The 27,473-nt window shown below is 43.2% G+C and overlaps 1 protein-coding gene across 2 annotated transcripts in view; it reads left to right on the plus strand.

Moving 5' to 3' along the window:
• LOC118402851 (protein kinase C-binding protein NELL1-like) overlaps positions 1-27,473 on the plus strand; it is a 387,979-nt gene that overhangs the window by 184,479 nt on the left and 176,027 nt on the right. For both annotated transcript variants that reach the window (XM_035801186.2, XM_052478791.1), the window contains exons 8-9: positions 6,971-7,105; positions 21,875-21,977. In XM_035801186.2, the coding sequence (XP_035657079.2) occupies positions 6,971-7,105; positions 21,875-21,977 (238 nt within the window). The remainder of the gene's footprint in view (positions 1-6,970; positions 7,106-21,874; positions 21,978-27,473) is intronic.

Below are 27,473 nucleotides of genomic sequence, written 5' to 3' on the forward strand. Positions count from 1 at the left end.
CTTAACCTGTTACTCCTACCCCCTACTTTTTAGAACATTCTGTTAAAAATCGCGCAACATTTCAGCGCCCTGCTGCTCATGCCAGGAATATAGTATATGCATATGATTAGTATGTGTGGATAGAAAACACTCAGACGTTTATAAAACTGGTTAAATCACGGCTGTGACTATAACAGAACGTGCATTATATCGAAAAGCGCAGGAAAATCTGATCACTGAAAATTGGAAAATATATCAATGCGCCACTTGCATGAATTGTCTATGGGAAAGCAAATTACATGGAGCCGAGATTGCAATTCCTACAGCTTCCACACGATGTCAACAGTCTTGTCATTCGCCTAGGCTTTGTTTCTTGATCAAACGAAGAAGAGACAGCCCATTTCTTCAGGTCTCGGACCGGATATTTTGGTTGAGATTTACCCGGACATTATTTCCAGACGTACCCCTATAGAATATACATCGCCTCGTGATCAATTTGATCGATTATTAACCTGTTAATTCGACCCTCTACTTTTTCGAACATTCTGTTAAAAATCGCGCAACATTTCAGCGCCCTGCTACTCAGGCCAGGAATATAGTATATGCATATGATTAGTATGTGTGGATAGAAAACACTCAGACGTTTATAAAAACTGGTTAAATCACGGCTGTGACTATAACAGAACGTGCGTTTCATCGAAAAGTGCAGGAATATCTGATCACTGAAAATGGAAAAAAATATCCATCCGCGACTTCAAGGAATTGTTCAAAGTGAATCGAATTAAATGAGGCCGAGGTTGCAGTGCTTACAGCTTCCACACGTTGTCTAGAGTCTTGTCATTTGATTCGCAATTGATTCTTGGTCTAACCGAATCAAGGGAATCGATTCCCTCCGGTTTCCGACCGGATGTTTTGGTCGAGCTCTCTCCAAGACATTTTTTCGAAACAGACACCTATAGAATTGACATCGCCTCCTGATGAATTTTATCGCTTATTAACGTGTACTAATACCTAAAGTTGCATTACAAAAGTATTTCGAAGTGTTTTGTGAAAGTTTATCGTCGACTTTTTTAATTTTAAAAAATGACGTTACGTTATAAGACGCTATTTGTTTCCGTTTATCACACAGTCTTCATAGATCGATATCTAGGCTATATATGGACCGATTTAATAAAAAAAAGACCCAATAGTGATTATGGGACATCTAGGAGTGCCAACAAAGAAGATGGTCAAAGGTAATGATTGTTTTATATTTTATTTGTGCGGTTTGTGTAGCGCCGACTATGCTAATTATTTTGTTTACGTCCCCTGCGGGTCTTTTGGGGTGTTACATGCTATCAGATAATAGCTTCTCATGCTTTCGCCGAAAAGCATTTTAAAAATCTGACTTGTTGCCTGGATTCACAACGAGTGTAGCTTTAATTCAATACCCTGCATGTGTATTTTAATGAACGTTTGAGTTTTAACTAGTACTATTAGCATTTAGCGTAGCGCATTTGCATTTCCAGATGTCTAGATGGGACGCCTGCGTGTCAGGTAGGAGCAAGAGGTTAACTGACTTGCCTGGTTAAATAAAGGTAAAATAAAATAAATAAATAAAATAAAATCGCGCACCAGCGACTCCTGTGGCGGGCTGGGCGCAGTGTGCGCTAGCCAAGGTGGCCGGGTGCACAGTGTTTCCTCCGGCGCATTGGTGCGGCTGGCTTCCGAGTTGGATGCGCAGTGCGGCTTGGTTGGGTTGTGTATCGGAGGATGCATAACTTTCAACCTTCGTCTCTCCCGAGCCCGTACGGGAGTTGTAGCGATGAGACAAGATAGTAGCTAATACAACAATTGGATACCACGAAATTGGGGAGAAAAAGGGATAAAAAAATAAAAAAAAATGAAAAACTGTTCAGACACCTTGGAGTAAAAATTGTATGGTCGAGAGGGATGAGCCTTAAGGAACACTTTAAAAAGAGCTGCAGTTAGTTTCAGAATGGGCTGCAAGGAATTAGTTAGTCCTAAATATTTACAAAACTAATATCATTGTATTTGGGAAACCCTAAAACCCTAAACCTCAACTAAGTCTTGTAATGAATAATATGGAAATTTAGCAAGTGACTAAACTGCTTAGAGTGACCCTGTCATGGTCAAAACATGTTGATACTACAGTAGCTAAGATAGGGAGAAGTTTGTCCATAATAAAGCACTGCTCTGCCTTCTTAAGAACACTATCAACATGGCAGGTCCTATGGGCCCTAGTTTTGCCGCACCTGGACTACTGTCCAGTTGTGTGGACAGGTGACACGAACAGGGGCTTAGGAAAATTACAATTGTCTCAGAACAGGGCAGCACGGCTAGCCCATATGTGTACACGGAGAGCTAACATTAATAATATGTATGTCAATTTCTCATGGCTCAAAGTGGAAGAGAGATTGTGTTACGACTTCTGCCGAAGTCGTTGCCTCTCCTTGTTCGGGCGGTGCTCGGCGTTCGACGTCACCGGTCTTCTAGCCATCATTGATCCATTTTTTTTCCCCATTGGTTTTGTCTTGTCTTCCCACACACCTGTTGTCAATCCCATTCATTACCTGTTGTGTATTTAACCCTCGGTTTCCGCTCATGTCTTTGTCAGAGGTTGTTCATTGTCAGTGTAGTGTTTTTGTTGTATAGGTGCGCGACGGATCTTCGTACCCATAGTTTGTTTATGTTCCTTTCCTGTTTGGTGTTATGGAGCATGTTTCTATGACATTATTAAAAGACTCCATTTTACACTCCGTTTGACTCTCCTGCGCCCTGACTTCCCTGCCACCTATACACATATGCCTGACAGATTGTTATCATCAATACTTGTTTTTGTAAGAAGTGTTGACAAGCTGAATGTACCGAACTGTCTATTTAAACTACTAGCACACAGCTCAGACACCCATGCATACCCCAAAATACATGCGGACTGTACTTACATACAGCCATGGTACTCTATTCCACATCAGGTAACTGATACAAGTAGAACAATCAGATAAAAAAACAGATAAAAATACACCTTACGGAACAACAGGGACTGTGAAAAAACACACACACAGGTACAGACACGCATACGCACACACACGGTAGCACATGCACTCTACAGACACGTGCAATGTAATATTGTTGTATATGGTGTATTAATGTTATATGATGTGCTGTTTTATATTTTGTTTAATGTGTAATGTAAGTGCCTTAATGTGTTTGGGAACCAGGAAGAGTAGCTGCTACATTGGCCGCATCTAATGGGCATCCCTAATAAATAAATACAAAATATGTGCTTGTGTCCCAAATGATACCATATTCCCTTTTTAGTGCAGTACTTTGACCAGGGCCCATTTTTGGGACTTAGCCTAAATCATTGGAGCACATTATTTCATAAGCACTGTGTGTTAGTAAGTTATATGCTGAGGGTACACTACAGAAAATGCTGGCCCTGGGTAGATATTGAACAGAGCACACAGTGGGTTATTTTAACCAAGCCAGTTGGTTTGCGTTAATAACCCAACATATTTGGTTGTTTGTATTACCCAAACATGTGTTAATTTAGCTATCAGCTGGATTTGTATTCACTTTTCATGCTGAGTTCACCTAGCAGCTGTGTCTTTTTTTAAGGTATTCCACAGGTTATTTTCAGGAGGCATGACATATTATGGGCGTGGCTTTCAGAAACATGTTTTTTTGCCACCCGTGAGAGAAAATGTTCACGTTACGTTTGTACACTGCAAATTAATATTTCCCTTCAATATTTTTGCACATTATAATCTTTTAATATAACATTAATAACATTCATTTTTACATAATGTAACAAAATGGTACAAAATGCAAAAGCTCTTAAAGAACTCATACACGTGTAAGCAAACCAGAATGAATAACCCAGCATCAACAACCCAACTGTAACGAAGTTTCCTCCTCTTCTTCCGAAGAGAGAGGCGAACGGATCAGAGGACCAATACGCGGCGTGGTAATTTTCCATGGTACTTTTTAATGCTTTCAGGTACACATGAACAAACTAACAAAACAAGAAATGTGAAACTCAAATTACAGTCCTATCTGGTGCACACACAGAGACAGGAAACAATCACCCACAAACACACAGTGAAACCCAGGCCACCTAAGTATGATTCTCAATCAGAGACAACTAATGACACCTGCCTCTGATTGAGAACCATACTAGGCCGAAACATAGAAATTCCCAAAACCTAGACAAACAAACATAGACTGCCCACCCAACTCACGCCCTGACCATACTAACTCAACACAAAACACAGAAAATAAAGGTCAGAACGTGACAGTACCCCCCCCAAAGGTGCGGACTCCGGCCGCAAAACCTTGACCTATAGGGGAGGGTCTGGGTGGGCGTCTGTCCGCGGTGGCGGTTCTGGCGCGGGACGCGGACCCCACTTCACCCTTGTCTTTGTCCGCCTTATTTTCTGCCTCCGTGGCTTTCTCACCATGGCAACCCCTCTCAATGACCCCACTGGACAGAGGGGCAGCTCGGGACAGAGGGCAGGGGCTCTGGACAGAGGGACAGGGGCTCTGGACAGAGGGACAGGGCTCTGGACAGAGGGACAGGGGCTCTGGCGCCTCTGGGCTGAGGGGCTCTGGCGCCTCTGGGCTGAGGGGCTCTGGCGCCTCTGGGCTGAGGGGCTCCGGCAGCGGCGCCAGACAGGCGGGACGCTCCGGCAGCGGCGCCGGACAGGCGGAGGCTCCGGCAGCGGCGCCGGACAGGAGGGACGCTCCGGCAGCGGCGCCAGACAACGCTCCGGCAGCGGCGCCAGACAGGCGGGACGCTCCAGCAGCGGCGCCGGACAGGCGGGGACGCTCCGGCAGCAGCGCCGGACAGGCGGGAGGCTCCGGCAGCAGCGCCGGACAGGCGGAGGCTCCGGCAGCGGCGCCGGACAGGCGAGGCTCCGGCAGCGGCGCCGGACAGGCGGGAGGCTCCGGACAGGCGGGAGGCTCCGGCAGCGGCGCCGGACAGGCGGGAGGCTCCGGCAGCGGCGCCCGGACAGGCGGGAGGCTCCGGCAGCGGCGCCCGGACAGGCGGGAGGCTCCGGCAGTGGCGCCGGACAGGCGGGAGCACCTGCAGAGAGGAGACAGAGAGACAGCCTGGTGCGTGGAGCTGCTACAGGAGGCAGCGGCGCCGGACAGGCGGGACGCTCCAGCAGCGGCGCCGGACAGGCGGGAGGCTCCGGCAGCGGCGCCGGACAGGCGGGAGGCTCCGGCAGTGGCACCGGACAGGCGGGAGGCTCCGGCAGCGGCGCTGGACAGGCGGGAGGCTCCGGCAGCGGCGCCGGACAGGCGGGAGGCTCCGGCAGCGGCGCCGGACAGGCGGGAGGCTCCGGCAGCGGCGCCGGACAGGCGGAACGCTCCGGCAGCGGCGCCGGACAGGCGGGAGCACCTGCAGGGAGGAGACTGAGAGACAGCCTGGTGCGTGGGGCTGCCACAGGAACTACCAGGCTGGGGAGACTTTCAGGAGGCTTGGTGTTAGGAGGAGCCTGAAAGACCGGGCTGTGGGGGAGCACTGGAGCTCTGGTGCGCAACCTTGGCACCACTTCCCCAGGCTGGACAACTACTCGAGCCCGGACCCTCAAGAGTGCAGGCACAGGTTGAACCGGGCTGTGGGTAAGCACGGGAGATCTAGTGCTTACTACACGCACCTCTCCCCTTCCCACAGTTTACGAGCGGAGCGCAGGCAGAGGACGCACTGCACCCTCCCAGCGCCCGGAGACACAGCACGCAGAGCCGGCGCAGGATAACCTGGACCAAGACTGCGTACCGGCGACCAGACCCGCTGAGCAGGCACCATACGCCCTGGCTCAATGCCCACACTCGCATGGCACTCTCGGGGGCTTAGCGCACCGGGCTATGGACACGCACTGGCGACACCGTGCGCTCAACCGCATAACACGGTGCCTGACCAGTAATGCGCTGCTCATAATAAGCACGAGTGAGCTCAGGTCTGCTACCTGGCTTAGTACACACACCTCGTGTGCCCCCCAAAAAAAAAAAATTTGGGGCTGCCTCTCGTACCTGTCGCACTGCCGTGCTGGCTCCTCATATTGCCGCCGATCAGCTTTCGCTGCCTCCAGCTCTGCTTTGGGGCTGCGATTTTCCCCAGCCCGTGCCCAGGGTCCCTCTCCGTTCAGTATCTGCTCCCATGTCCAGGAGTCCTGTGATGGTGGCCTCTGTTGTTGATGCTGCTGCTGCTGTCGTCGCTGTCCTTTACCACGCCGCTTGGTCCGATTGTGGTGGGTGATTCTGTAACGAGTTTCCTCCTCTTCTTCCACGAAACGGATCAGAGGACCAATACGCGGCGTGGTAATTTTCCATGGTACTTTTTAATGCTTTCAGGTACACATGAACAAACTAACAAAACAAGAAATGTGAAACTCAAATTACAGTCCTATCTGGTGCACACACAGAGACAGGAAACAATCACCCACAAACACACAGTGAAACCCAGGCCACCTAATTATGATTCTCAATCAGAGACAACTAATGACACCTGCCTCTGATTGAGAACCATACTAGGCCGAAACATAGAAATTCCCAAAACCTAGACAAACAAACATAGACTGCCCACCCAACTCACGCCCTGACCATACTAACTCAACACAAAACACAGAAAATAAAGGTCAGAACGTGACACCAACCTTAATATTTTTAAAGAAAACAACCCAACTAAGTGACATAATGGCTGCAACCCAGCAATTGGGTCATCCAAACCTCCCAGAATTTTGTAGAGTGTAGAATAAAGGTAGGACAACTAGAAATTATTAATGGATTTAATTCTGAAACACCGGGGGCTAAACACACACCAATGTCCATTTCTCTGTGTAGCCAGTTGTTTTTGCATTTTTTGTCCTCTTGCTCTTCTTGCTGGTTGAAGTGGACTATGGTGCTGCAATATTGAAATGGACTATGATGTGTATGTATCTGTGTGTGTGTGTGCATTTTTGTGTGCTTGTGTGTGAGTCTACAGCTGAACTACGCAGAGTCCAGGCTGACCCAGCTGGAGGGCTGCCGCTGTGACAGGACGTGCAGTGCCAACGGTGTGGACTACAGAGACAAAGAGCTGTGGGTGGAACCAGAGAATTGCAGGAACTGCGTCTGCATGGTGGGTATCCCACCCCATCACACAGATACAATGACTTTGTATCTTCTCCTCACAAAAGTCAATAGTTTCACCTCACACTAGTCAATTTGTGTGTTTTTGGGATATTCATGTCAGTTCAATTCACAAGATAAAAAACATACAAATAATGATAATGAGGGGCAATAAACAATAGATAACATTATAAAACATAGAACGGCGCCGGCGAGGATGGCTGCTTTTTTACAGGCTAATAACCAACTGTGCTATTTGGTTTGTTATTTCGCATTGTTTGTAACTCATGTTGTACATAATGTTGCTGCTACTATCTCTTATGACCAAAAAGAGCTTCTGGATATCAGAACAGAAATTACTCCAACGCAATGGATATAGAGCTGGCTGGCCTCTCAGTGCATCGGCAGGACAGAGCAGCTACGTCTGGCAAGACAAGGGGTGGGGGTGTGTGTCTATTTGTCAATAACTGCTGGTGTGCGATGTCTAATTTTAAAGAAGTCTCGAGGTATTGCTCGCCTGAGGTAGAATAACTCATGATAAGCTGTAGACCACACTATCTGCCAAGAGAGTTCTCATCCATATTATTCATAGCCGTCTATTTCCCACCACAAACCGATGCTGGAACTAAGGCCGCAATCAACGAGCTGTATAAGGCCATAAGCTAACAAATAAATGCTCATCCAGAAGTGGTGCTCCTAGTGGCCCGGGGACTTCAATGCAGGCAAACTTAAATCAGTTTTACCTCATTTCTACCAGCATGTCACATGTGCAACCAAGGGGAAGAAATCTCTATACTACCTTTACTCCACACACACAGATGCATGCAAAACTCTCCCATGCCCTCCATTTGGCAAATCTGACCATAATTATATCCTCCTGATTCCTGCTTACAAGCAAAAATGAAAGCATAAAGTGCCAGTGATTCGTTCAATACGGAAGTGGTCAGATGACGAGGATGCTACGCTACAGGATTGTTTTGCTAGCACAGACTAGAATATGCACCGGGATTCATCCAATGGCATTGAGTAGTATACCACCTCAGTTACCGGCTTCATCAATAAGTGCATCGACGACGTCCCCCCCACAGTGACCATACGTACATTTCCCAACAAGAAGCCATGGATTACAGGTAAACAACCGAACTGAGCTAAAGGCTAGAGCTGCCGCTTTCAAGAAGCGGGACACTAATCCGGACGCTTATAAGAAATCCCGCTATGCCCTCAGACGAACCATCAAACAGGCAAAGTGTCAATACAGGACTAAGATATAATCCTACTACACCAGATTTGACGCTCTTCAGATGTGGCAGGAAATGAAAACTATTATGGACTACAAAGGGAAACCCAGACGCGATCTGCCCAGTATTGCCCAGTGTCTACCAAATGAGGATAATTGACTTTTCTGCTCACTTCAAGGCAAGAAACACTGAAGCATTCATGAGAGCACCAACTTTACCGGACAACTGTGTGATCACGCTCTCCATTGCCGATGTGAGGAAGACCTTTAAACAAGTAAACATTCACAAAGTCATGGGGACAGATGGTTTACCAGGACATGTACTCAAAGCATGCGCTGACCAACTGGCAAGTGTCTTCACTGACATTTTCAATCTCTCCCTTACCGAGTCTGTAATATCTACATGTTTCAAACAAGAAAGCAAAGGTAACCAGCCTAAATGATTACTGCCCCATAGCACTCACGTTGGTTGCCATGAAGTGCTTTGAAAGGCTGGTCAGGGCTCACATCATCCCGGAAACGCTAGACCCACTCCAATTCGCATATCGCCCCAACAGATCCATAGATGATGCCATCTCAATCGCTCTCCACACTGCCCTTTCCCACCTTGGCAAAAGGAACTCATATTTGAGAATGATGTTATTTGATTAAAGCTCAGTGTTCAACATCATGGTGCCCACCAAGCTCATCACAAAGCTAAGGACCCTGGGACTGGGCACTTCCCTCTGCAACTGGATCCTGGACTTCCTGACTGGCCGCCCATTCGTGGTAAGGGTAGGCAACAACACATCTGTCAAGCTGATCCTCAACACTGGGTTCCCTCAGGGGTGTGTGCTTAGTCCCCTCCTGTGCTCCCTGTTCACCCATGACTGTGTGTCCAAGCATGACTCTAACAGTATCATTAAGTTTGCTGACGACACAGTTTGCTGACGACACAAGAGTGTTAGTCCTGATCACCAACAACAAAGCCTATAAGGAGGAGGTCAGAGACCTGACAGTGTGGTGCCAGGACAAAAACCTCTCCCTCAATGTGAGCAAGACAACAGGCCCCCATTAACATCGACAGGGCTGAAGTGGTGCATGTCGAGAGTTTCTAGTACCTTGGTGTCCACATCACCTAGGAACTTTCATGGATATATATAATAATATAATTTATATTTGACATTCTTCAAAATAACCAAAAAATAATTCGAGATTTTTCAAAGTAGCCACCCTTTGCCTTGATGACAACTTTGCACACTCTTGGCATTCTCTCAACCAGCTTCACCTGGAATGCTTTTCCAACCGTCTTGAAGGAGTTCCCACATTTGCTGATTTTACGGTCCAACTCATCCCAAACCATCTCAATTTAGTTGAGGTTGGGGGTTTGTGGAGTCCAGGGCATCTGATGTTGTACTACATCACTGTCCTTCTTGGTAAAATAGCCCTTACACAGCCTGGAGGTGTGTTGGGTCATTGTCTTGTTGAAAACAAATGATAGTCCCACTTAGCCCAAACCAGAAGGGATAGCATATAGCTGCAGAATGCTGTGGTAGCCATGCTGGTTAACCTCTCTAGGGTATGTGGGACACTAGCGTCCCATCTGGCCAACATCCAGTGAGGTTGCAGAGCGCCAAATTCAATTACAGAAATGTTCATTATAAAAATTCAGAAAACAAAACATATTTTACATAGGTTTAAAGATTAACTTCTTGTTAAATCAACCACAGTGTCATATTTATAAAATGCTTTTCGGTGAAAGCATACCTAGCCCAGAACATACCTAGCCCAGAACATAGCCCAGTTGACAAATTATTAGAAACAGTACCAGCCAAGCAGAAGCGTTACACAACTCAGAAATAGAGATAAAATTAATCCCTTACCTTTGATGATCTTCATATGGTGGCAATCAGAAGACATTCATTTACTCAATAAATGTTCCTTTTGTTCGATGAAGTCTCTTTATATCCAAAAACCTCTGTTTTGTTAGTGGGTTTTCTTCAGTAATCCACAGGCTCAAACTCAGTCAAAACAATCAGACAAAAAAATCAAAATTGTCTCCGTAAAGTTCATAGAAACATGTCAAATGATGTTTATATTCAATCCTCAGGTTGTTTCTTAGCCTAAATGATCTATAATATTTCAACCGGACAATAACGTTGTCAATATAAAAGGTAAACAAGAAATGCTTATGCGCCTGAAAAAATTCTGTCACATAGGGTCCACTCGTTCAAACTGGTCTTACTCCCTCATTTATAAGAATACAAGCCTGAAACATTGTCTAAAGACTGTTGACATCTAGTGGAAGGCATAGGAACAGCAAATTGATGTCCTAAGTCTATGGCTACGGTAATGGCATTGAATAGAAAACTACAAAACCCCAAAAATCTACTTCCTGAATGGGTTTCTCAGGTTTTTGCCTGCTAAATCAGTTCTGTTATACTCACATACACTATTTTAACAGTTTTGGAAACGTTAGAGTGTTTTCTATCCACATCTACCAGTTATATGCAAATCATATCTTCTGGGCCCGAGTAGCAGGCAGTTTAATTTGGGCATGCTTTTCATCCAAAATTCCGAATGCTGCCCCCTACCCTAGACAGGTTAAGTGTGCCTTGAATTCTAAGTAAATCACACAGTGTCACCAGCAAAGCACCCCCACACCATAACACCTCTTCCTCCATGCTATACGGTATGGAAATACACATGCAGAGATCATCCGTTCACCTACACAGCGTCTCACAAAAACACGGCGGTTGGAAGAAAACATCTCAAATTTGGACATCGGACCAAAGGACACAATTTACACCGTTCTAATGTCCATTGATCATGTTTCTTGGCCGAAGCAAGTCTCTTCTTCTTATTTGTGTCCTTTAGTAGTGTTTTTTATGCAGCATTTCAACCATGAAGGCCTGATTAATACATTCTCTTCTGAACAGTTGATGTTGAGATCTGTATATTACTTCAACTCTGTGAAGCATTTACTTGGGCTGCAATTTCTGAGGCTGGTAACTCTAATGAACTTACCATCTGCAGCAGATGTAACTCTGGGTCTTCCATTATTGTGGCGGTCCTCATGAGAGGCAGTTTCATCATAGTGCTTGATGGTTTTTGCATCTGCACTTGAAGAAACTTTCAAAGAAACTTGAAATTGTTCATATTGACTGACCTTTCTGTCATAAAGTAATGATGAACTGTCATTTCTCTTTGCTTATTTGAGCTGTTCTTGCCATAATATGGACCTGGTCTTTTACCAAATAGGGCTATCCCCCCCCTTCCTTGTCACAGCAGATCTGATTAGCTCCAATGCATTAACCTCTAGTGACACCCCATCCCGTGAAGGGGACCGTTGTCATCATCTGACACTAATTAGAATAACGCAACAGACATAAATATTACTAGAAAATATTCTTATTCATGAAAATCACAAGTGAAATATATTGAGACACAGCTTAGCCATTTGTTAATCACCCTGTCATCTCAGATTTTCAAAATATGCCTTACAGCCAAAGCTAGAGAAGCATTTGTGTAAGTTTATCGATAGCCTAGCATAGCATTTTGTCCAGCTAGCAGCAGGTAACATGGTCACGGAAATTAGAAAAACAATCAAATTAAATCGTTTACCTTTGATGAGCTTCAGATGTTTTCACTCACGAGACTCCCAGTTCGATAGCCAATGTTCATTTTTTCTCAAAATATTATTTTTGTAGGCGAAATAGCTACGTTTGTTCTTCACGTTTGGCTGAGAAATCGACCGGAAATTACGGTCACGAAAACTGTGAAAAATATTCCAAATTAGCTCCATAATATTGACAGAAACATGGCAAAACGTTGTTTATAATCAATCTTGAAGGTGTTTTTCAAATATCTATTCGATAATATATCCACCGGGACAATTTGTTTTTCAGTAGGACCGATTGGAATAATGGCTACCTCTGTATTTTACGCGAGAGTAGCCGCTTACGGGTATTCTTCAACATATATGCGTAAAACTACGTCACAACGCTGTAGACACCTTGGGGAATACGGAGAAAAGTAATCTGGTTGATAGCTCATTCACTGCTCAATAGGGACGCATTGGAACACAGAGCTTTCAAAGCACAAGGCACTTCCGGATTAGATTTTTCTCAGGCTTTCGGCTGCAATATCAGTTCTATTATACTCACAGACAATATTTTTCCAGTTTTGGAAACTTTGTTTTCTATCCTAAGCTGTCAATTTTATGCATATTCTCACATCTTGTCCTAACAAAATATCTTGTTTATTTAGGGTACGTTATTTTTCCAAAAATGAAAATACTGCCCCCTAGTCACAAAAGGTTTTAAGAAGGAAAGGAATTCCATAAATTAACTTTTAAGAAGGAACACCTGTTAATTGAAATGCATTCCAGTTGACTACCTCATGAAGCTGGTTGAGAAAATGCCAAGAGTGTGCAAAGCTGTCATCAAGGAAAAGGGTGGCTATTTGAAGAATCTCAAGTATAAAATATATTTAGATTTGTTTAACACTATTTGTGGTTAATACATGATTCCATATGTGTTATTTAAAAGCTTTTGATAAGTTCACTATTATTCTACAATGTTGAAAATAGTAAAACTTTATTTTTAAACAAATGAGTAGGTGTTCTAAAACTTTTGACCGGTCATGTATATACTGGACAGTGTCAAAGGAAGACCCCAAAAATATTCTTTCTCTATTTCCTCCCAAAGCTAATGGGCTTAATTGTGTCCACAACAAGGACAATGGAATATGATATAATTAGACAATGTAATATACTAAAATAGGATATAACCTAATATGGAGAACAGGCTCTCTCACGCTCGCTCTCTCTCTCACTCTCATTTTTTAAATGTAGTTGTTGTGGTAGAATTAAGTATATTGTTTAACGACCCACACTGGGACGCCGTCCCTGTCACTTTGGCACGGTTTTAGGTGTGTTGCTGAAGCTACTGTCACTGTGGAGGAGTTTCTGGTTGCCGTAGGAGGGAAGGTAGGATACGAGAATGTTGCTTATTATAAAGCGGTGGTGTTTTTTCTTAAATCGAAGAGTGCCAAAATGAATACATTAAATGGTTGACCGTTATTCTTCATTAAAGGAATGTTTATTCAAATTAGCGTTCGTTTTCCACTTTTTTCTCCTCAACAAGGGTAATGATTTCTAAAAATGTAGTCAAAATTGAAGTGGTTCCCAATGAGCTAATGGAGCATGAGTTATTGCGGTTTGGGAAGTTCATAATCAAGCTTTCATGTTTAAGATTGTCCAATTTTGAGAACAAACAGAAACACAAGCACTGTTGAAACTGGAAATGTCATTTCGGCGACAGGTGTTTATGTTTTTGGACTCACCGGAGCAGACTTTAGAGTTATTGTTTAAAGTCAGGTGTGACAACAGACTGTATATGGCTCATGCTAGTACGGGTAGTCAACAGTGTTTTGAGTGTGGTGATGTTGGCCATAAGCGACATGCTTGTCCGAAAAGGGAGAAGACAGATTTTGGGAAGATGCAGGTGGTTCTGCTATACCTGGGCCCACTGATTTAAAGGTTTTAAAAGCGGTGGGTGTTTTCTAGCGATAATATTTTTTTAGCATACAAGCACTTGTTGCTGAGGAACAAGTTGTCTATGTTGAGGGCACAGAGTAGCAACTGGTACCAGGGGGAAATGTTATGCAGCAGAAAAATATCGTTGTTGAAGGTAAGGATGGATCTGAAGAGCCATTTCCTCAGACTAATGAGGAGGTGCCCAGTATGAGTGCTGGGGTACAGGGGGGGGGGGGTCATGTGGAGCTAATCTTCCAGGTAGTGGAGATGCCCACTATGAGTAATGGGGTACAGGAGGGGGTTCAGGTGGGGCTAGATACTCAGGTAGGGGAGGAGATGCCTGGTACAAGTGATGGGGTGCAAGTGGGGACTGTTGAGAGGGATTTGGTAGAAGGGAGTCAGGGGTCTGTGGCCTCCATTGAGGAGGATCGGGAGAAGGATATGGATATCTCTATTGATAAGATAGCAGCTGGTGACGACTCAATTTACAATCAAGAGGAGGTAAATGGGTTCGTGGATCAGACTTTTGGGAAATCTGTCAAATTGGCAGATTTTTTTTATATACATTTTTTTGTGAGGTCAGCTGTGATGTTACAGAAGACCGTGGGGTTAGACCAGTTGAGTGAGAAGAAGTGTTTTTGCTTGAGGAAATTTGTTTCAGCTGTCACAGCAGCAAAAGGTAGTGGGAAATGTGGTCAGGTTAAGAGAAAATGTAACAATGATGATGATCATGCCTCATAGGGTGTCTTTTTTCTTTTTGGTTTCTCTGTGGTTTCTTCTGCTTTTCCATATGGAGGTACTAATGGTATGTTCTCTCAATATTAATGGGGAAGGGACAGGAATAAGAGGGCTTGGGTATTAGAAATAATGAAACAGAAAAGGCTTAATGTAGTTTTTCTACAGGAGACACAGTGATGGGTCTAATGATGTTGACTGGGGTATGTGGTGGGAGGGGCAGCATATACTCAGTCATGGTACTAATTTCAGTACCATGACAATCTTGTTTTCCTCAGGCTTAGGGGTGACTGTGGTATCTACAACAGAGATTGTCAAGGGTTGGGTTTTATTGGTCAAGGCGGATGTTTTGGGTTTTATGTTTTAAAAAAAAATGTTTATGCTCTTAATGGGCGGCAGGGTAGCCTAGTGGTTAGAGCGTTGGACTAGTAACCGGAAGGTTGCAAGTTCAAACCCCCTGAGCTGACAAGGTACAAATCTGTCGTTCTGCCCCTGAACAGGCAGTTAACCCACTGTTCCTAGGCCGTCATTGAAAATAAGAATTTGTTCTTAACTGACTTGCCTAGTTAAATAAAGGTTAAAAAAAATAAAAATATGAGGGTACAGAGTGTATTGCTGTATTTGATCAAATACAGGAAACCTTAAGACAGTGTGACCAAGAGGGGTGTGTGGAACTGTACAGTGGATGTTACTGTTGATCAGACTGCTGAAGAACCTCACCTGCTGGTTTATTAACTGAGGTTGAGCTTTCTGATGTGTGGAGAGTAAGGAATGCAAGAGTTAGCAGTACACATGGCTAAAAGTTAATGAAGGTTGTGTCAGTGCAGCAAGGTTAGACAGGTTTTATGTCTCTAAGCAATACTGTAGTAGGGTTGGTAATGAAATTACTCCTGAGGGTTTCTCTGATCACTATATTGTTACTGTTGATATTCACTTGTCCTGTCCACTGGTATTTTAATGTTAAGTTGTTACATGATGTCATGTTTTGAGAAAGGTTTTTGTTGTTTTGGAAAAAATGGAGGGTTACAAAAGGCAATTTTGAGGCCTTGAGACAATGGTGGGAGGTTGGGAAGGCCCAAATACGATTGTTTTGTCAACAGTATACTGCCCTGTCTCGTATTGAAGTTAAAGAGACTATCAGGGCCCTTGAACAGGATATCAAATCTATTGAATTGAAGTTGCTCACTCAGAATGACCCTGGACTAGTTATGAACTTACAGGACAAGAGACATGAACTGAGGTCATTTCTACATGAAAGAGCGAATGGTGCCTTGATTAGGTCTCGTTTTTCTACCCTCAAGGATATGGATGCTCCTAGCGCTTTTCTATTAAACCTAGGACAGTCGACATTGCAACGTTAACAGATGGTTTGCCTTCATCTCCCTGATGGGAAGGTGACCACGGATGACAGTGAAATGTGCCAACATGCCGTGGATTTTTACTCTGCCCGCTATAAGGCGGAGGATTGTGATTCTCTGTGTACTGAACCGTTGTTAAATGGACTTCCTCAATTGGGCCCTGAGCAGAGAGTTGCTTTGGACTCTAACATTACTCTGCAGGAGCTGTCCACAGCAGTAATGCAGCTCTCAACAGGCCGAGCGCCTGGAATCGATGGTTTACCATCTTAGTTCTATAAGGACTTTTGGAGGTCTATTTGGGAGGAATTTTATGAAGTGGTTTGTGAATATTTTCATGAGGGTTCTCTTCCTGTATCCTGTCAATGTGTGGTGCTTTCATTGTTGCAAAAAATGGGAGATTTGGCTCTTATAAAAAATTGGTGACCTGTTGCATTGCTGTGCGCAGAATATAACATTGTATCTAAATGTATTTCAAACAGGTTGAAAGAGTATCTGGGGCTGTTGGTCCACAAGGACCAGTTTTACTGTGTACCTGACCGCTGTATTGTTGATAACTTGTTTCTAATAAGAGAGGTTTTAAATATTTGTAAACTGTCTGATGTAAATGTGGGTTTCCTTTCTTTGGATCAGGAGAAGACCTTTGATTGTGTGGATCACCAGTACTTGTTCAAAACAATGAAAGCCTTTGGGTTTGGGGATGTGTTCTTGTCTTGGATGAGTTTACTGTATGCTGGGGCCTCATGTGTGGTGAAGGTGGGGGTGGTTTGAGTTGCCCCATCCCCATCCCTGCTTTGTTTTTTAGGAGTGAGGCTTACTGGTTTCTCTGTGCCAGGAGTAATGAAAGGTCCCATGATAGCACTGTCTGCGTATGCATTTGATGTGACAGTTTTATTCAGACGGGGTCCGCTCCACGGTTACCAGGGTGGCTTCAGTGGGGCAGAGATGGGATGAAGACTTTTTTTTCTAGGCCCTGATGTATTTCAGAAAAAGAACTGGGAGGGTGTAGTGGAGAAAGTGTGTGCCAGACTGTCAAGGTGGAAATGGGTGCTACCCCAGCTGTCTTATAGGGGAAGGGTACTGGTAGCTAATAATCTTGCTGCCTCTACCCTGTGGGAGACTAATGATTTTACAGCCACCTGATACAAGAGCTTCAGAGGACCCTTGTCAATTTCTTCTGGTCTGGACAACACTGGATTAATGCTGCAGCCCTGTACCTGCCACTGCACAAGGGTGGGCAAGGCCTGGTGGACATTTCTTCCAGGATCATGGCTTTCCAGCTTCAAAGCAGCCCAGAGACTGTTGTACAGTGACGGTTCTAGCTGGGTTGACACAGCCAACACATTGATGAGGAGAGTGGGCTGTTTGGGTTTAGACAAGCACCTTTACCTCTTAAAGCTGGAGGGGGGTGATTTGTCTAGCCTCACTCCATTTTATGAGTCTGTCACGATACAAAACCTTCAGCCCCGCCCCTTGGCCGGCAGCGGGGTGCTAGAGGTGGTTAGCGTCACTATAGATACTTCAGGTTATCTCGGTATAACCAGGACCGCTCGCGTAGCCCTGCCTCTCTTTCTATATCGAAGCGTTGTCCGCGTAGAGAGGTCTTTTGCCTTGTCACTCTCAACGGTCTAGCTCTAGCTGGGATGTGTGAACCCCACCTTTATCCTCTAGACTCTTTGCTTCACCACTAATTGGTCCTTGAGTTGTTATTAAGCACTAGTCCTACCAGTCTCTATATGATTTCCCTGTGGTTGGGTGTTTCACCTCTGTGATGTATCTAGTTTGAAGTGTGAAGACCTTTAGTCAACTTAGTCTCACTACTCTGCCCGTCGGCTATGTATCGCTTGGGAAATAAAACTTAGATAGATCGATAAGACAATTAAATGAATCACTACTGGACACTCCTTCCTCCTTGTCTTTTAATGGTAACTCATTCTGTCATAGAGCATTGATCCCCGTTTCCAGTGTCCCGGTAAGCGGGGAGTGTCAGAGTTGTTATCTCCCGTGCCGTTAACTGTCTTTGAGAGAACCTTTTACTCGAGAAAAAATAAGACTGCCGTTTATTTTTGAAAACACTCTGTTTTTGTCTTTTACAATCAAACACACTTCAAAATACACAATTTGTTACTCGGTCACACACAGCGTTAATCAAAAACATGCAAATGCCTTAATGCTCTATAAAATGCCTGGTACAATGATAACACTTATCTCTATATTAAATGCTTATAATAGTTATTTAATTACCTTTGAGAGATGACGAGGAGACCCACGAGATCAGGAGCAGAGTTTCAATTGGTCAGAGTTCTTTTAGAATTTAGTTAGTAGCGACTCCCCTCTACTGGCTGAGAGGTTGACTTGAAGTCGGCGGTTTACTAAATTGAGAGATTCAAGTTTGGACTGGATGAGAGAACCCGCTGGTGATTCTCTGCCCCACTGGAATATCGAAGAGTCTGTGCCACACAACTAGGGCGAGGTACTGAGCTCAACCGAGAGTTGCAGTTTCAAAGACTGGCTCTGGGTCTAATTTGCATCAGTATACAAGCACCAAGGCCGCGGGCGACAGGGTCAATTCAGATAACTGTAGGTATTAACAGGAGATCAACTTAAGGACGAGAGTGACTCTCAGTCCCGTTGAACTACCGCAGCGTCCGTGCCATGCAACTAGGGCGAGGTACTGAGCTCAACCGAGAGTTGCAGTTTCAAAGACTGGCTCTGGGTATAATTTGCATCAGTATACAAGCACCAAGGCCACAGGCGAGAGAACAGCTGTTCAATAGTTGAACGGTATATCGGAGAGACCCTTCTCAGATCCAACAAGTTAGAATCTTAAAGTAATTTGAGTCAGGTGGCAATTACCCGAAGTCAAATGGTTGTCCAAATGAATTCAGAATTCAAGAAGTCAGCGCCAAAGTAATGGCAAATGTCTCTTTATATACCTTTTGATTCTCTGCACTCAATCCGCTGCTCCTCCCATTCCGTCAGAGCAGAGAGGGTGATGACATATCTTACAACAGGAAATACTTTTCTTACAGTGCATATATGGGCCTCTGGTTATGACAGAGCCTATTACTCGAGCAACAATGAGGAATTACTTTTCTTACAGTGCACATATGGGCCTCTGTATATGACAGTGCCCTTACTCTATCAGCAATGAGTCTATCAGCTGTTCCCATTCAGAGGTGTCACTTGAGGCAGAGGGTGATTCTTCCTGACACCAGTCAGGTTCAGTAGTTGGTTGAGTCGTCTTCTGGTGGCTTTGCCCAATCAGGTATTTCAGTAGGCGAGGTCATCTATGTCTCTACCCTTGGTGGGTAAGACAGGGGGAGAGGACCAGGAGGTAGATCCATTTGGCGTTTTACTACAAGTCTGTTATGCAGGCTTGGAGAGTTCTTGTCAAGTCCCGTAAGGCCGGCACGCCACCAGGGATGTGGCTTGTTGAAGAACCTCTTTTTTACAACACTGCCATCCAGTCCCGTACTCTGGGTTCAGGCAGCCTACGTTCATGCCTGTAGGTGTGGGGTGTACTAAGCTGGGTCATCTGATGCGGAGCAGGAGCAGATCGTTGAGTCTGAAACTCTGGCACATCTGTTTATACAGTGTTCCAGGTTGGTTGGGATGATTGACCTGATCACTTCTTTGTTCTCGGCGTTTGGTAGAGGTTTTCTCTCCCCAGCTGTTTATATTTGGGCTAAAGTACAGGTTTAGTCGAAGGGGTGTAGTTATTTTGCTTAATTTTGTGTTAGGGGCAGCTAAGTTAGCAATATGGAAAACGCGAAAGAACAGTATTCAGGGACAGGGGTCTGTGGATGTGGTGGGAATGCTGGAGGGAGTGTTGGCAGTGAGACTGCTGGTTGAGTTTGCCATTTACAAACTGGTTAACAATATTGATCTGTTTATGAGTATATGGGGTATTCAGAGTCTGTTGTGTGCAGTTACTGTGGAGGAGGATTTGGTGCTGTGTTTTTAATTGATGTGTAACGATGGTTTTGTAGTGTTGTGTTTTTATTGTGTTGTGGGATTATTTCAAACTCTATCTCTCTCTCTCTGTCTCTTTCTCTGTGTGTGTACTCTGTTTTTTTGTTGATGCTTTCCAATGTACCAAGTAATTATCTTTTTGTTTTCTCATGATTTGGTTGGGTCTAATTGTGTTGCTGTCGTGGGGCCAGTTTGTGAGCATACCAGCTGGCAGAGGGTACTCTTCTCCAGGTTAATCTCTCTGTAGGTGAGGGCTTTGTTATGGAAGGTTTGAGAATCACTTCTTGCAGGTGTTTGTCACATGTTGTGCATTTTTGGTATTTTGATATTTTTAGCAAGATCCTATTTGGGATGTCAAATTTTTTTAAACCATTATTTTTGTCTTACTGAGATTAACTGTCTGGGCCAACGTCTGGCAGAAGATTTAGTTAATGCTGCAGGCCCTCTTGGGGACAGAAGCACCAGACCATGTGCAAACAGTAAACATTTAACTTTAGACTCTAGTAAGGTGAGGCCGGGTTCTGCAGACTGTTCTTGTGCTCTCACCAGTTCATTGATATAAATGTTGAAGAGGGTGGGGCTCAAGCTGCATCCCCCTCTCACCCCCTGGCCCTGAGGAAGGAAATCTATGTTTTTTTTATCATATTTTTACTGAACACTTGCTGTTTGTGTACATGGATTTTATAATGTTGAAAATTTTACCCCAACACTGCTGTCAATCCATTTAGTAAAAATTTGGTAAAAAGCCAATTTAACATTTGCTCAGAACATTGTTTTTGCTGAGGAAATGTAGGAGTCTGCTGTTAATGATAATGCAGATGATTTTCCCAAGGTTGCTGTTGATGCATATACCACGGTAGTTATTGTCAAATTTGTTTCCACTTTTGTGGATTTGGGGGAGGATCAGATATATCACCTATTGGAGAAACCACAAGAAATCTAAGTAAACTTCAATTCTATTTGGCTCTAAACAGACTGTACACGGTGACAGACTATCTGACCACTGTAACAGATTGAAAACTGAGAAAAACACTAACTATGTACAGACTCAGTGAGCACAGCCTGGCCATAGAGACCGGTTGTCCTAGGCAAACCTGGCTGCCCAGAGAGGACAGGCTGTGCTCATTCTGCCCTTGTAACAACGTGTGCGGAGAGTAAGGAAGCAAGTTCAGGGAGTGAGTGTTTTAATAAAAAAACGCAACATGATCCAAAACAAGTAACACGAACCAGAAACCGAAACAATGACACCCGGGGAAGGAACCAAGGGGAGTGACATATATAGGGCAGGTAATCAAGGACGTGACAGCCCCCATGACGAGACAGAGCTGAATTTTCTTTGAAACTGTGACAGATATTTTGACATAAGAAATTCATTATTTGCCAAAATTATACCACAATTTGAAGATTTAGATAACTTTAATGATGAACACAAACTTAAATACATACTTGGTGAAAAAACAAAATGCTGTGTTTTAGCAGCCAAATGTGTGGCCTCCTGCCACAACCTGAGGGACAGCCACTCATTATTGTTCTTCTTATTATTTGTTATAATTGCTATTTTTTATGAGTATCACTATCATTATTATTGCTTAATTACAAACAGTCTGGTATATTCCTGTCTTTGACCATCATTGAGAGAGAGAGAGAGAGAGAGAGAGAGAGAGAGAGAGAGAGAGAGAGAGAGAGAGAGACCAGAGAGAGAGAGAGAGAGAGAGAGAGAGAGAGAGAGAGAGAGAGAGAGAGAGAGAGAGAGAACCACCATGAGAGAGATGAGCCCACCATGACTTCCTGACAGATGAGGACTGATAAATAAGGACATGAGTTTTGAATGCAGTATGTTTTTATCTGTCTGTTTTACACTCATCTTGTTGGCAGTGCCAAAGACACGGGCACACACTGGGATGTTAGAGCTCTGTAATTGCTATCTGTTTGTTTTAGGGTAATCTTTTGTCTCTTCAGAATGGAGTGGTGGAGTGTCGCAGGATATTCTGTCCCCCTGCCAACTGCTCAGAGGACTCTCTTCCCGTGCATGTGGTGGGCACCTGCTGCAAAAAATGCAGACGTGAGTACTGGCATCATGGCTCGACCACAGAGTGAGGAGACAATGTGCTAGAGCACGGCACTCACATGGGTCAAGCGCTAGGCTTTGTATAGTTTGAGAATAGGGACAGTGTGTCCAGTGGAGTTGTTATTATTTTAAAGTGTGGCACACTTAGAAAAAACGTTTAGATTTGTTCCTAAAGGGGTATAAACGCCTGTCACAGGGGTAGTACCCTGTACGGTACTTCCTTTGTACCTTTAATTATAGGTACAGAGAGCATTCAGAAAGCATTTATACGCCTTGACTTATTTCACATTTTGTTTTGTTACAGCCTGAATTTTAAATTGTTAAAATGTAGATTTTGTTTCACTGATCTACACACAATACCCCATAATGTCAAAGTGGTATTTAAAAAAATAATAAATAAATAAAACATTTAAAGCTGAAATGTCTTTAGTCAATAAGTATTCAACCCTTTGTTATGGCAAGCCTAAGTAAGTTCAGGAGTAAAAATGTGCTAAACAAATCACATAATAAGTTGGATAGACTAATTTGGTAATAATAGTAGTTAACATGACTTGTTTAATGGCTACCCCATCTCTGTACCCCACAGATACAATTATCTGTAAGGTCCCTCAATCAATACCCATTTTTACTGGGCTCTACTCATATAGAACACACACACACACACACACACATATTTGGTACTAAAAATGAGCTCCACCTTGAACTCCAACCTGTCCATGAATGAACTGAGAGACAAAGCAAGGAGGGCTTTCTATGCCATTAAAATATATATTAAATTAGACATACCAATTAGGATCTGGCTCAAAATATTCAAATCAATAATATAACAAATGGCACGATATGGCAGCGAAATGTGGGTCCGCTTACAAAACAAGAATTTTACCAATTGTACAAACACCCAATTGAAACGCTGCATACAGAATTTTGTAAGAGCATCCTCAGAGTACAGAGAAAAACTCCAATCAATGCATGCAGAGCCGAATTAGGTCAATTCCCTCTTCTTCTCAATATCCCAAAAATAGCCAACAAATGCTATAATCATTTAAAAACAAGTGACCCCCTACATACAAAGCCCTCGACTGCAAGAGGTGACCATAGAGAAGAGTCCCCTCAGCAGCTGGTCCAACCAAACAAAGCCTCAAGAAAGCACTCAGAAAATCTGACCCAACCAAATGATTACAAATCAAAATAAAAAATGCATCACCAATTGGAGAAACCAGTAAACCAGTAAAGTAAATGTCAATGCTATTTGGCTCTAAACAGACATGGTGGCAGATTATCTAACCACTGTAATGGATAGAAAACTGAGGAAAACACTATGTACAGACACAATGAGCACAGCCTGGCCATAGGGACCAGTTGTCTGGTTTCATAATAAGTTAATTGACTCATTTGGTGTTCAATAACTGTTGGTAACATGCTTTTTAAAAATGGATACGCCATCTCTGTACCCCACGCATACAGGACCCCCTGTAAGGACCCTCAATCGAGTGTTGTGTTTCAAGCACATTCAACCACAAAGACCAGGGAGATTTTTTAATGCCTCAAAAAGAAGGGCACAGATTGGTAGATATGTAAAAATAGGCAGAACACTTAATATCCCTTTGAGCATGGTAAAGTTATTAATTACACTTTGCATATTGTATCAATACACCCAGTGGCTACACAGATACAGGCATTCTTCCTAACTCAGTTGCTGGAGAGGAAGGAAACAGCTCAGAGATTCCATGAGGCCAATGGTGATTTTAAAACAGTTACAGAGTTGTGATATTAGAAAACTGAGGATGGATCAACAACATTAAAGTTACTCCACAATAACTAACCTAAATGACAGAGTAAAAATAATGAAGCTTGTACAGAATGAAAATATTCCAAAACATAAATCCTGTTTTCAACCATGCACTTAAAGATGCATTATGCAGAAATCACTTCCTGGTTGCTAAAATTCTAATAGTCTGCCTAATTTCAATATATATGACTGAACAAGGAAGTATAGTGTGGAGAATCATTGTACCATCCAAACCATTGTGAAATATATTTTCAATAACCACAAACATTGTATTTTCAGCTGTTTGAAGCTGGTGTGCAAAACCGAAAGCAAAAGACACAAAAACGTTAAAATGGAAACATAGAAATAGCGCAAATAAAACAGACTCTTCTTACACTTGCTTTCAATAAGCTTTACAGTGGCTTGTGAGAAGTATTCACCCCTCTTGGCATATTTTGTATTTTGTTGCCCTAAAACCTGTAATTAAAATATATTTTTGGAGGGTTTGTATTATTTGATTTACACAACATACCTACCACTTTGAAGATGCAAAATATTTTTTTATTGTAAAACAAACAAGAAATAAGACAGAAAAGCACAAAACTTGAGCGTGCATAACTATTCATCCCTCAAAGTCAACACTTTGTAGACCCATTCTTTGCAGCAATTACAGCTGCAAGTCTCTTGGGGTATGTCTCTATAAGCTTGGCACATCTAGCCACTGGGATTGTTACCCATTCTTCAAGGCAAAACTGCTCCAGCACCATCAAGTTGGATGGAGCTGGTGTACAGCAATTTTTAAGTCATACCACAGATTCTCAATTGGATTGAGGTCTGAGCTTTGACTAGGCCATTCCAGGACATTTAAACGTTTCCCCTTAAACCACTTGAGTATTGCTTTAGCAGTATGCTTAGAGTCATTGTCCTGCTGGAAGGTGAACCTCCGTCCTAGGTCTCAAATCTCTAGAAAACATGAAACAGGTTCCCCGCAAGAATCTCCCTGTATTTAGCACCTTCCATCAATTCTGACCATTTTCTCATTCCCCACCGATGAAAAACATCCCCACAGCATGATGCAGCCACCACCATGCTTCACTGTGGGGATGGTGTTGTCATGACGTTGACCTCTTTGGGTATAGCAAGCCCCATCCCCCTCTCCCTGCCTCCCCCTTTCCTCCTTCAACTAGGTTGCTGTGGTCAGAGAGATGTCGTAAATTCCTGAGGATCTCCTCATGGACACGCAGTGTAGAGAGAGTACATTTTCATAGAGAACAAAGCAATTCCTTCCACCTCACAGAACTTGAGGTACAAAAAAAAATGTCATGTTCCGAAGAAAGTATAAAAGATCGGTGAAGAATCCAGCTACGAACTGGTCCATTTGTCACAACTTGCGGAAGCTCATGGGAGACGGTGTGGCCACATTACCATAACGCTGTTTATATAATAGCCTCAGATATGAGGTTTACATCTAATTGTTGAATAAGATGAATGAGTGAGCATGATACTGTTTGTATAATTGTGTAATATGATTTTGGACTGTTTCATGAAGAAAAATAAAATTCCCTTTTGATTAGAACTAAATCAGAGGACTCAGGGATGGTCCTCTGATTTAGTTCAAAGGGTGAGGCCTCCTGGGACAGCCCTTTTTCGGCCCTTCCGAATAAATCCCCCACTCGGGTTTTTGATCAGCAGACCGAGCTTACCTCAATTATGAGATGGCTAAAGGTTGCAGACCATGTTTTTCTCCATTAAAGGAGAAAAAGGTTGTAGACCATTGCTGAATCTTTGAACCGTACCACGTGGTTAAACTCTTAGACTATCGATACCGACAGAATAAGAACAAGTCTTTGATATTATTTACTAGTCTGCAGCAAGGAATTCAGTATCATTGAACACTAGGAGAACGACAACCGCCGAAACATCCACTCTATAACAAATGAATGAATGTCACTCTGAACTATCCCATATAACCACGACGGAGAGAGAGAGGGAGAGAGACGGACAATTCTTCAAAATAAACAAACTTTTCACCAGCGATCAAGAAGACACACTGAGCGTAAATATATATTATATTGATTGCAATTGTTCCCGAGTGAGTGAGCGTTCATGTGCAAAGGATTAGCATTTCAATTATTATAATTATCACTCTGTCATGACTTCTTACTTGACCCCCACTCCCCTTTTGTCTAACAAGCCGAAATGCCGGTTTAGCCCACTCGAGCACATTCTTCTGTCATTTCATGTAACCATATTTATTGTTTGTTTATGCATTTCTGTGAATTACTTAGTTAGCAATAAATAAATGATATAAGACAATTGATGTATGGATGACTCATAGTGAAGACTGGGTTTGTGCAGATAACCAACAATTTACGATGTTTGGAATGAGACTAATGTAAGGTAAATAATTCATTAAATTGAAGACTAATTGATCAGATAAAATATTTGAAAAGGTTTTTTAAGAAATGATAACTTGTCATCTGAATATTTTTCCTTGGTGCCCCGACTTCCTAGTAATTACAGTTGCATGATTAATCAGTCTAATCACGTAACACTAATTACAGAGAACCTTTGATAAAAACTATGTCTTCAGTTTACTGATAGTAAAGACACGACAGTGTACTCGGGGTGATGCGAGGTGTTGGGTTTGCACCCACATAGTGTTTTCCTTGATGGAAAAAAAGCCCAATTTTAGTCTCATCTGACCAGAGTACCTTCTTCCATATGTTTGGGGAGTCTCCCACATACCTTTTGGCGTACACCAAACGTGTTTGCTTATTTTTTCTTTAAGCAAATGACTTTTTTTCTGTCCACTCTTCCGTAAAGCCCAGCTCTGTGGCGTGTATGGCTTAAAGTGGTCCTATGGACAGATACTCCAATCTCCTTTGGGGAGCTCTGCATCTCCTTCAGGGTTATCTTTGGTCTCTTTGTTACCTATCTGATTAATGCCCTCCTTGCCTGGTCCGTTTTGGTGGGCGGTCCGAGTTTTGGTTGGCGGCCATCTCTTGGCAGGTTTGTTGTGGTGCCATTTTCTCTCCATTTTTAATAATGGGTTTAATGGTTCTCCGTGGGATGTTCAAAGTTTCAGATATTTTTTTTATAACCCAACCCTGATCAGTTCTTCTCCATAACTTTGTCCCTGACCTGTTTGGCGAGCTTCTTGGTCTTCATAGTGCCGCTTGCTTGGTGGTGCCCCTTGCTAAGTGGTGTTGCAGACTGTGGAGCCTTTCAGAACAGGTGTGTATATATACTGAGATCATGTGACAGATCATGTGACAATTAGATTGCACACAGGTGGACTTTATTTAACTAATTATGTGACATCTGAAGGTAATTGGTTGCACCAGATCTTATTTTGGGGCTTCCTAGCAAAAGGGGTGAATACATATGCATGCACCACTTTTCAGTTTTTTTTCCCCCCTATTTTAATTTTTTTTTTTTTTTTTTTACATTTCACTTCACCAATTTGGACTATTTCGTGTATGTTCATTACATAAAATCCAAATAAAAACCCATTTATATTACAGGTTGTTATGCAACAAAATAGGAAAGACGCCAAAAGGGTGAATACTTTTGCAAGGCACTGTAAAGTAATACTACAAAAATTGTGGCAAAGGACTCTTTGTCCTGAATAAAAATCTTTATTTTGGGCAAATCCAACACAACACATCACTGAGTACCGCTCTTCACATTTTCAATCATGGTTGTGGCTTCATCATGTT

This window comes from Oncorhynchus keta, chromosome 2 (genome assembly GCF_023373465.1).
Source record: "Oncorhynchus keta strain PuntledgeMale-10-30-2019 chromosome 2, Oket_V2, whole genome shotgun sequence".
Lineage (NCBI taxonomy): Eukaryota > Metazoa > Chordata > Actinopteri > Salmoniformes > Salmonidae > Oncorhynchus > Oncorhynchus keta.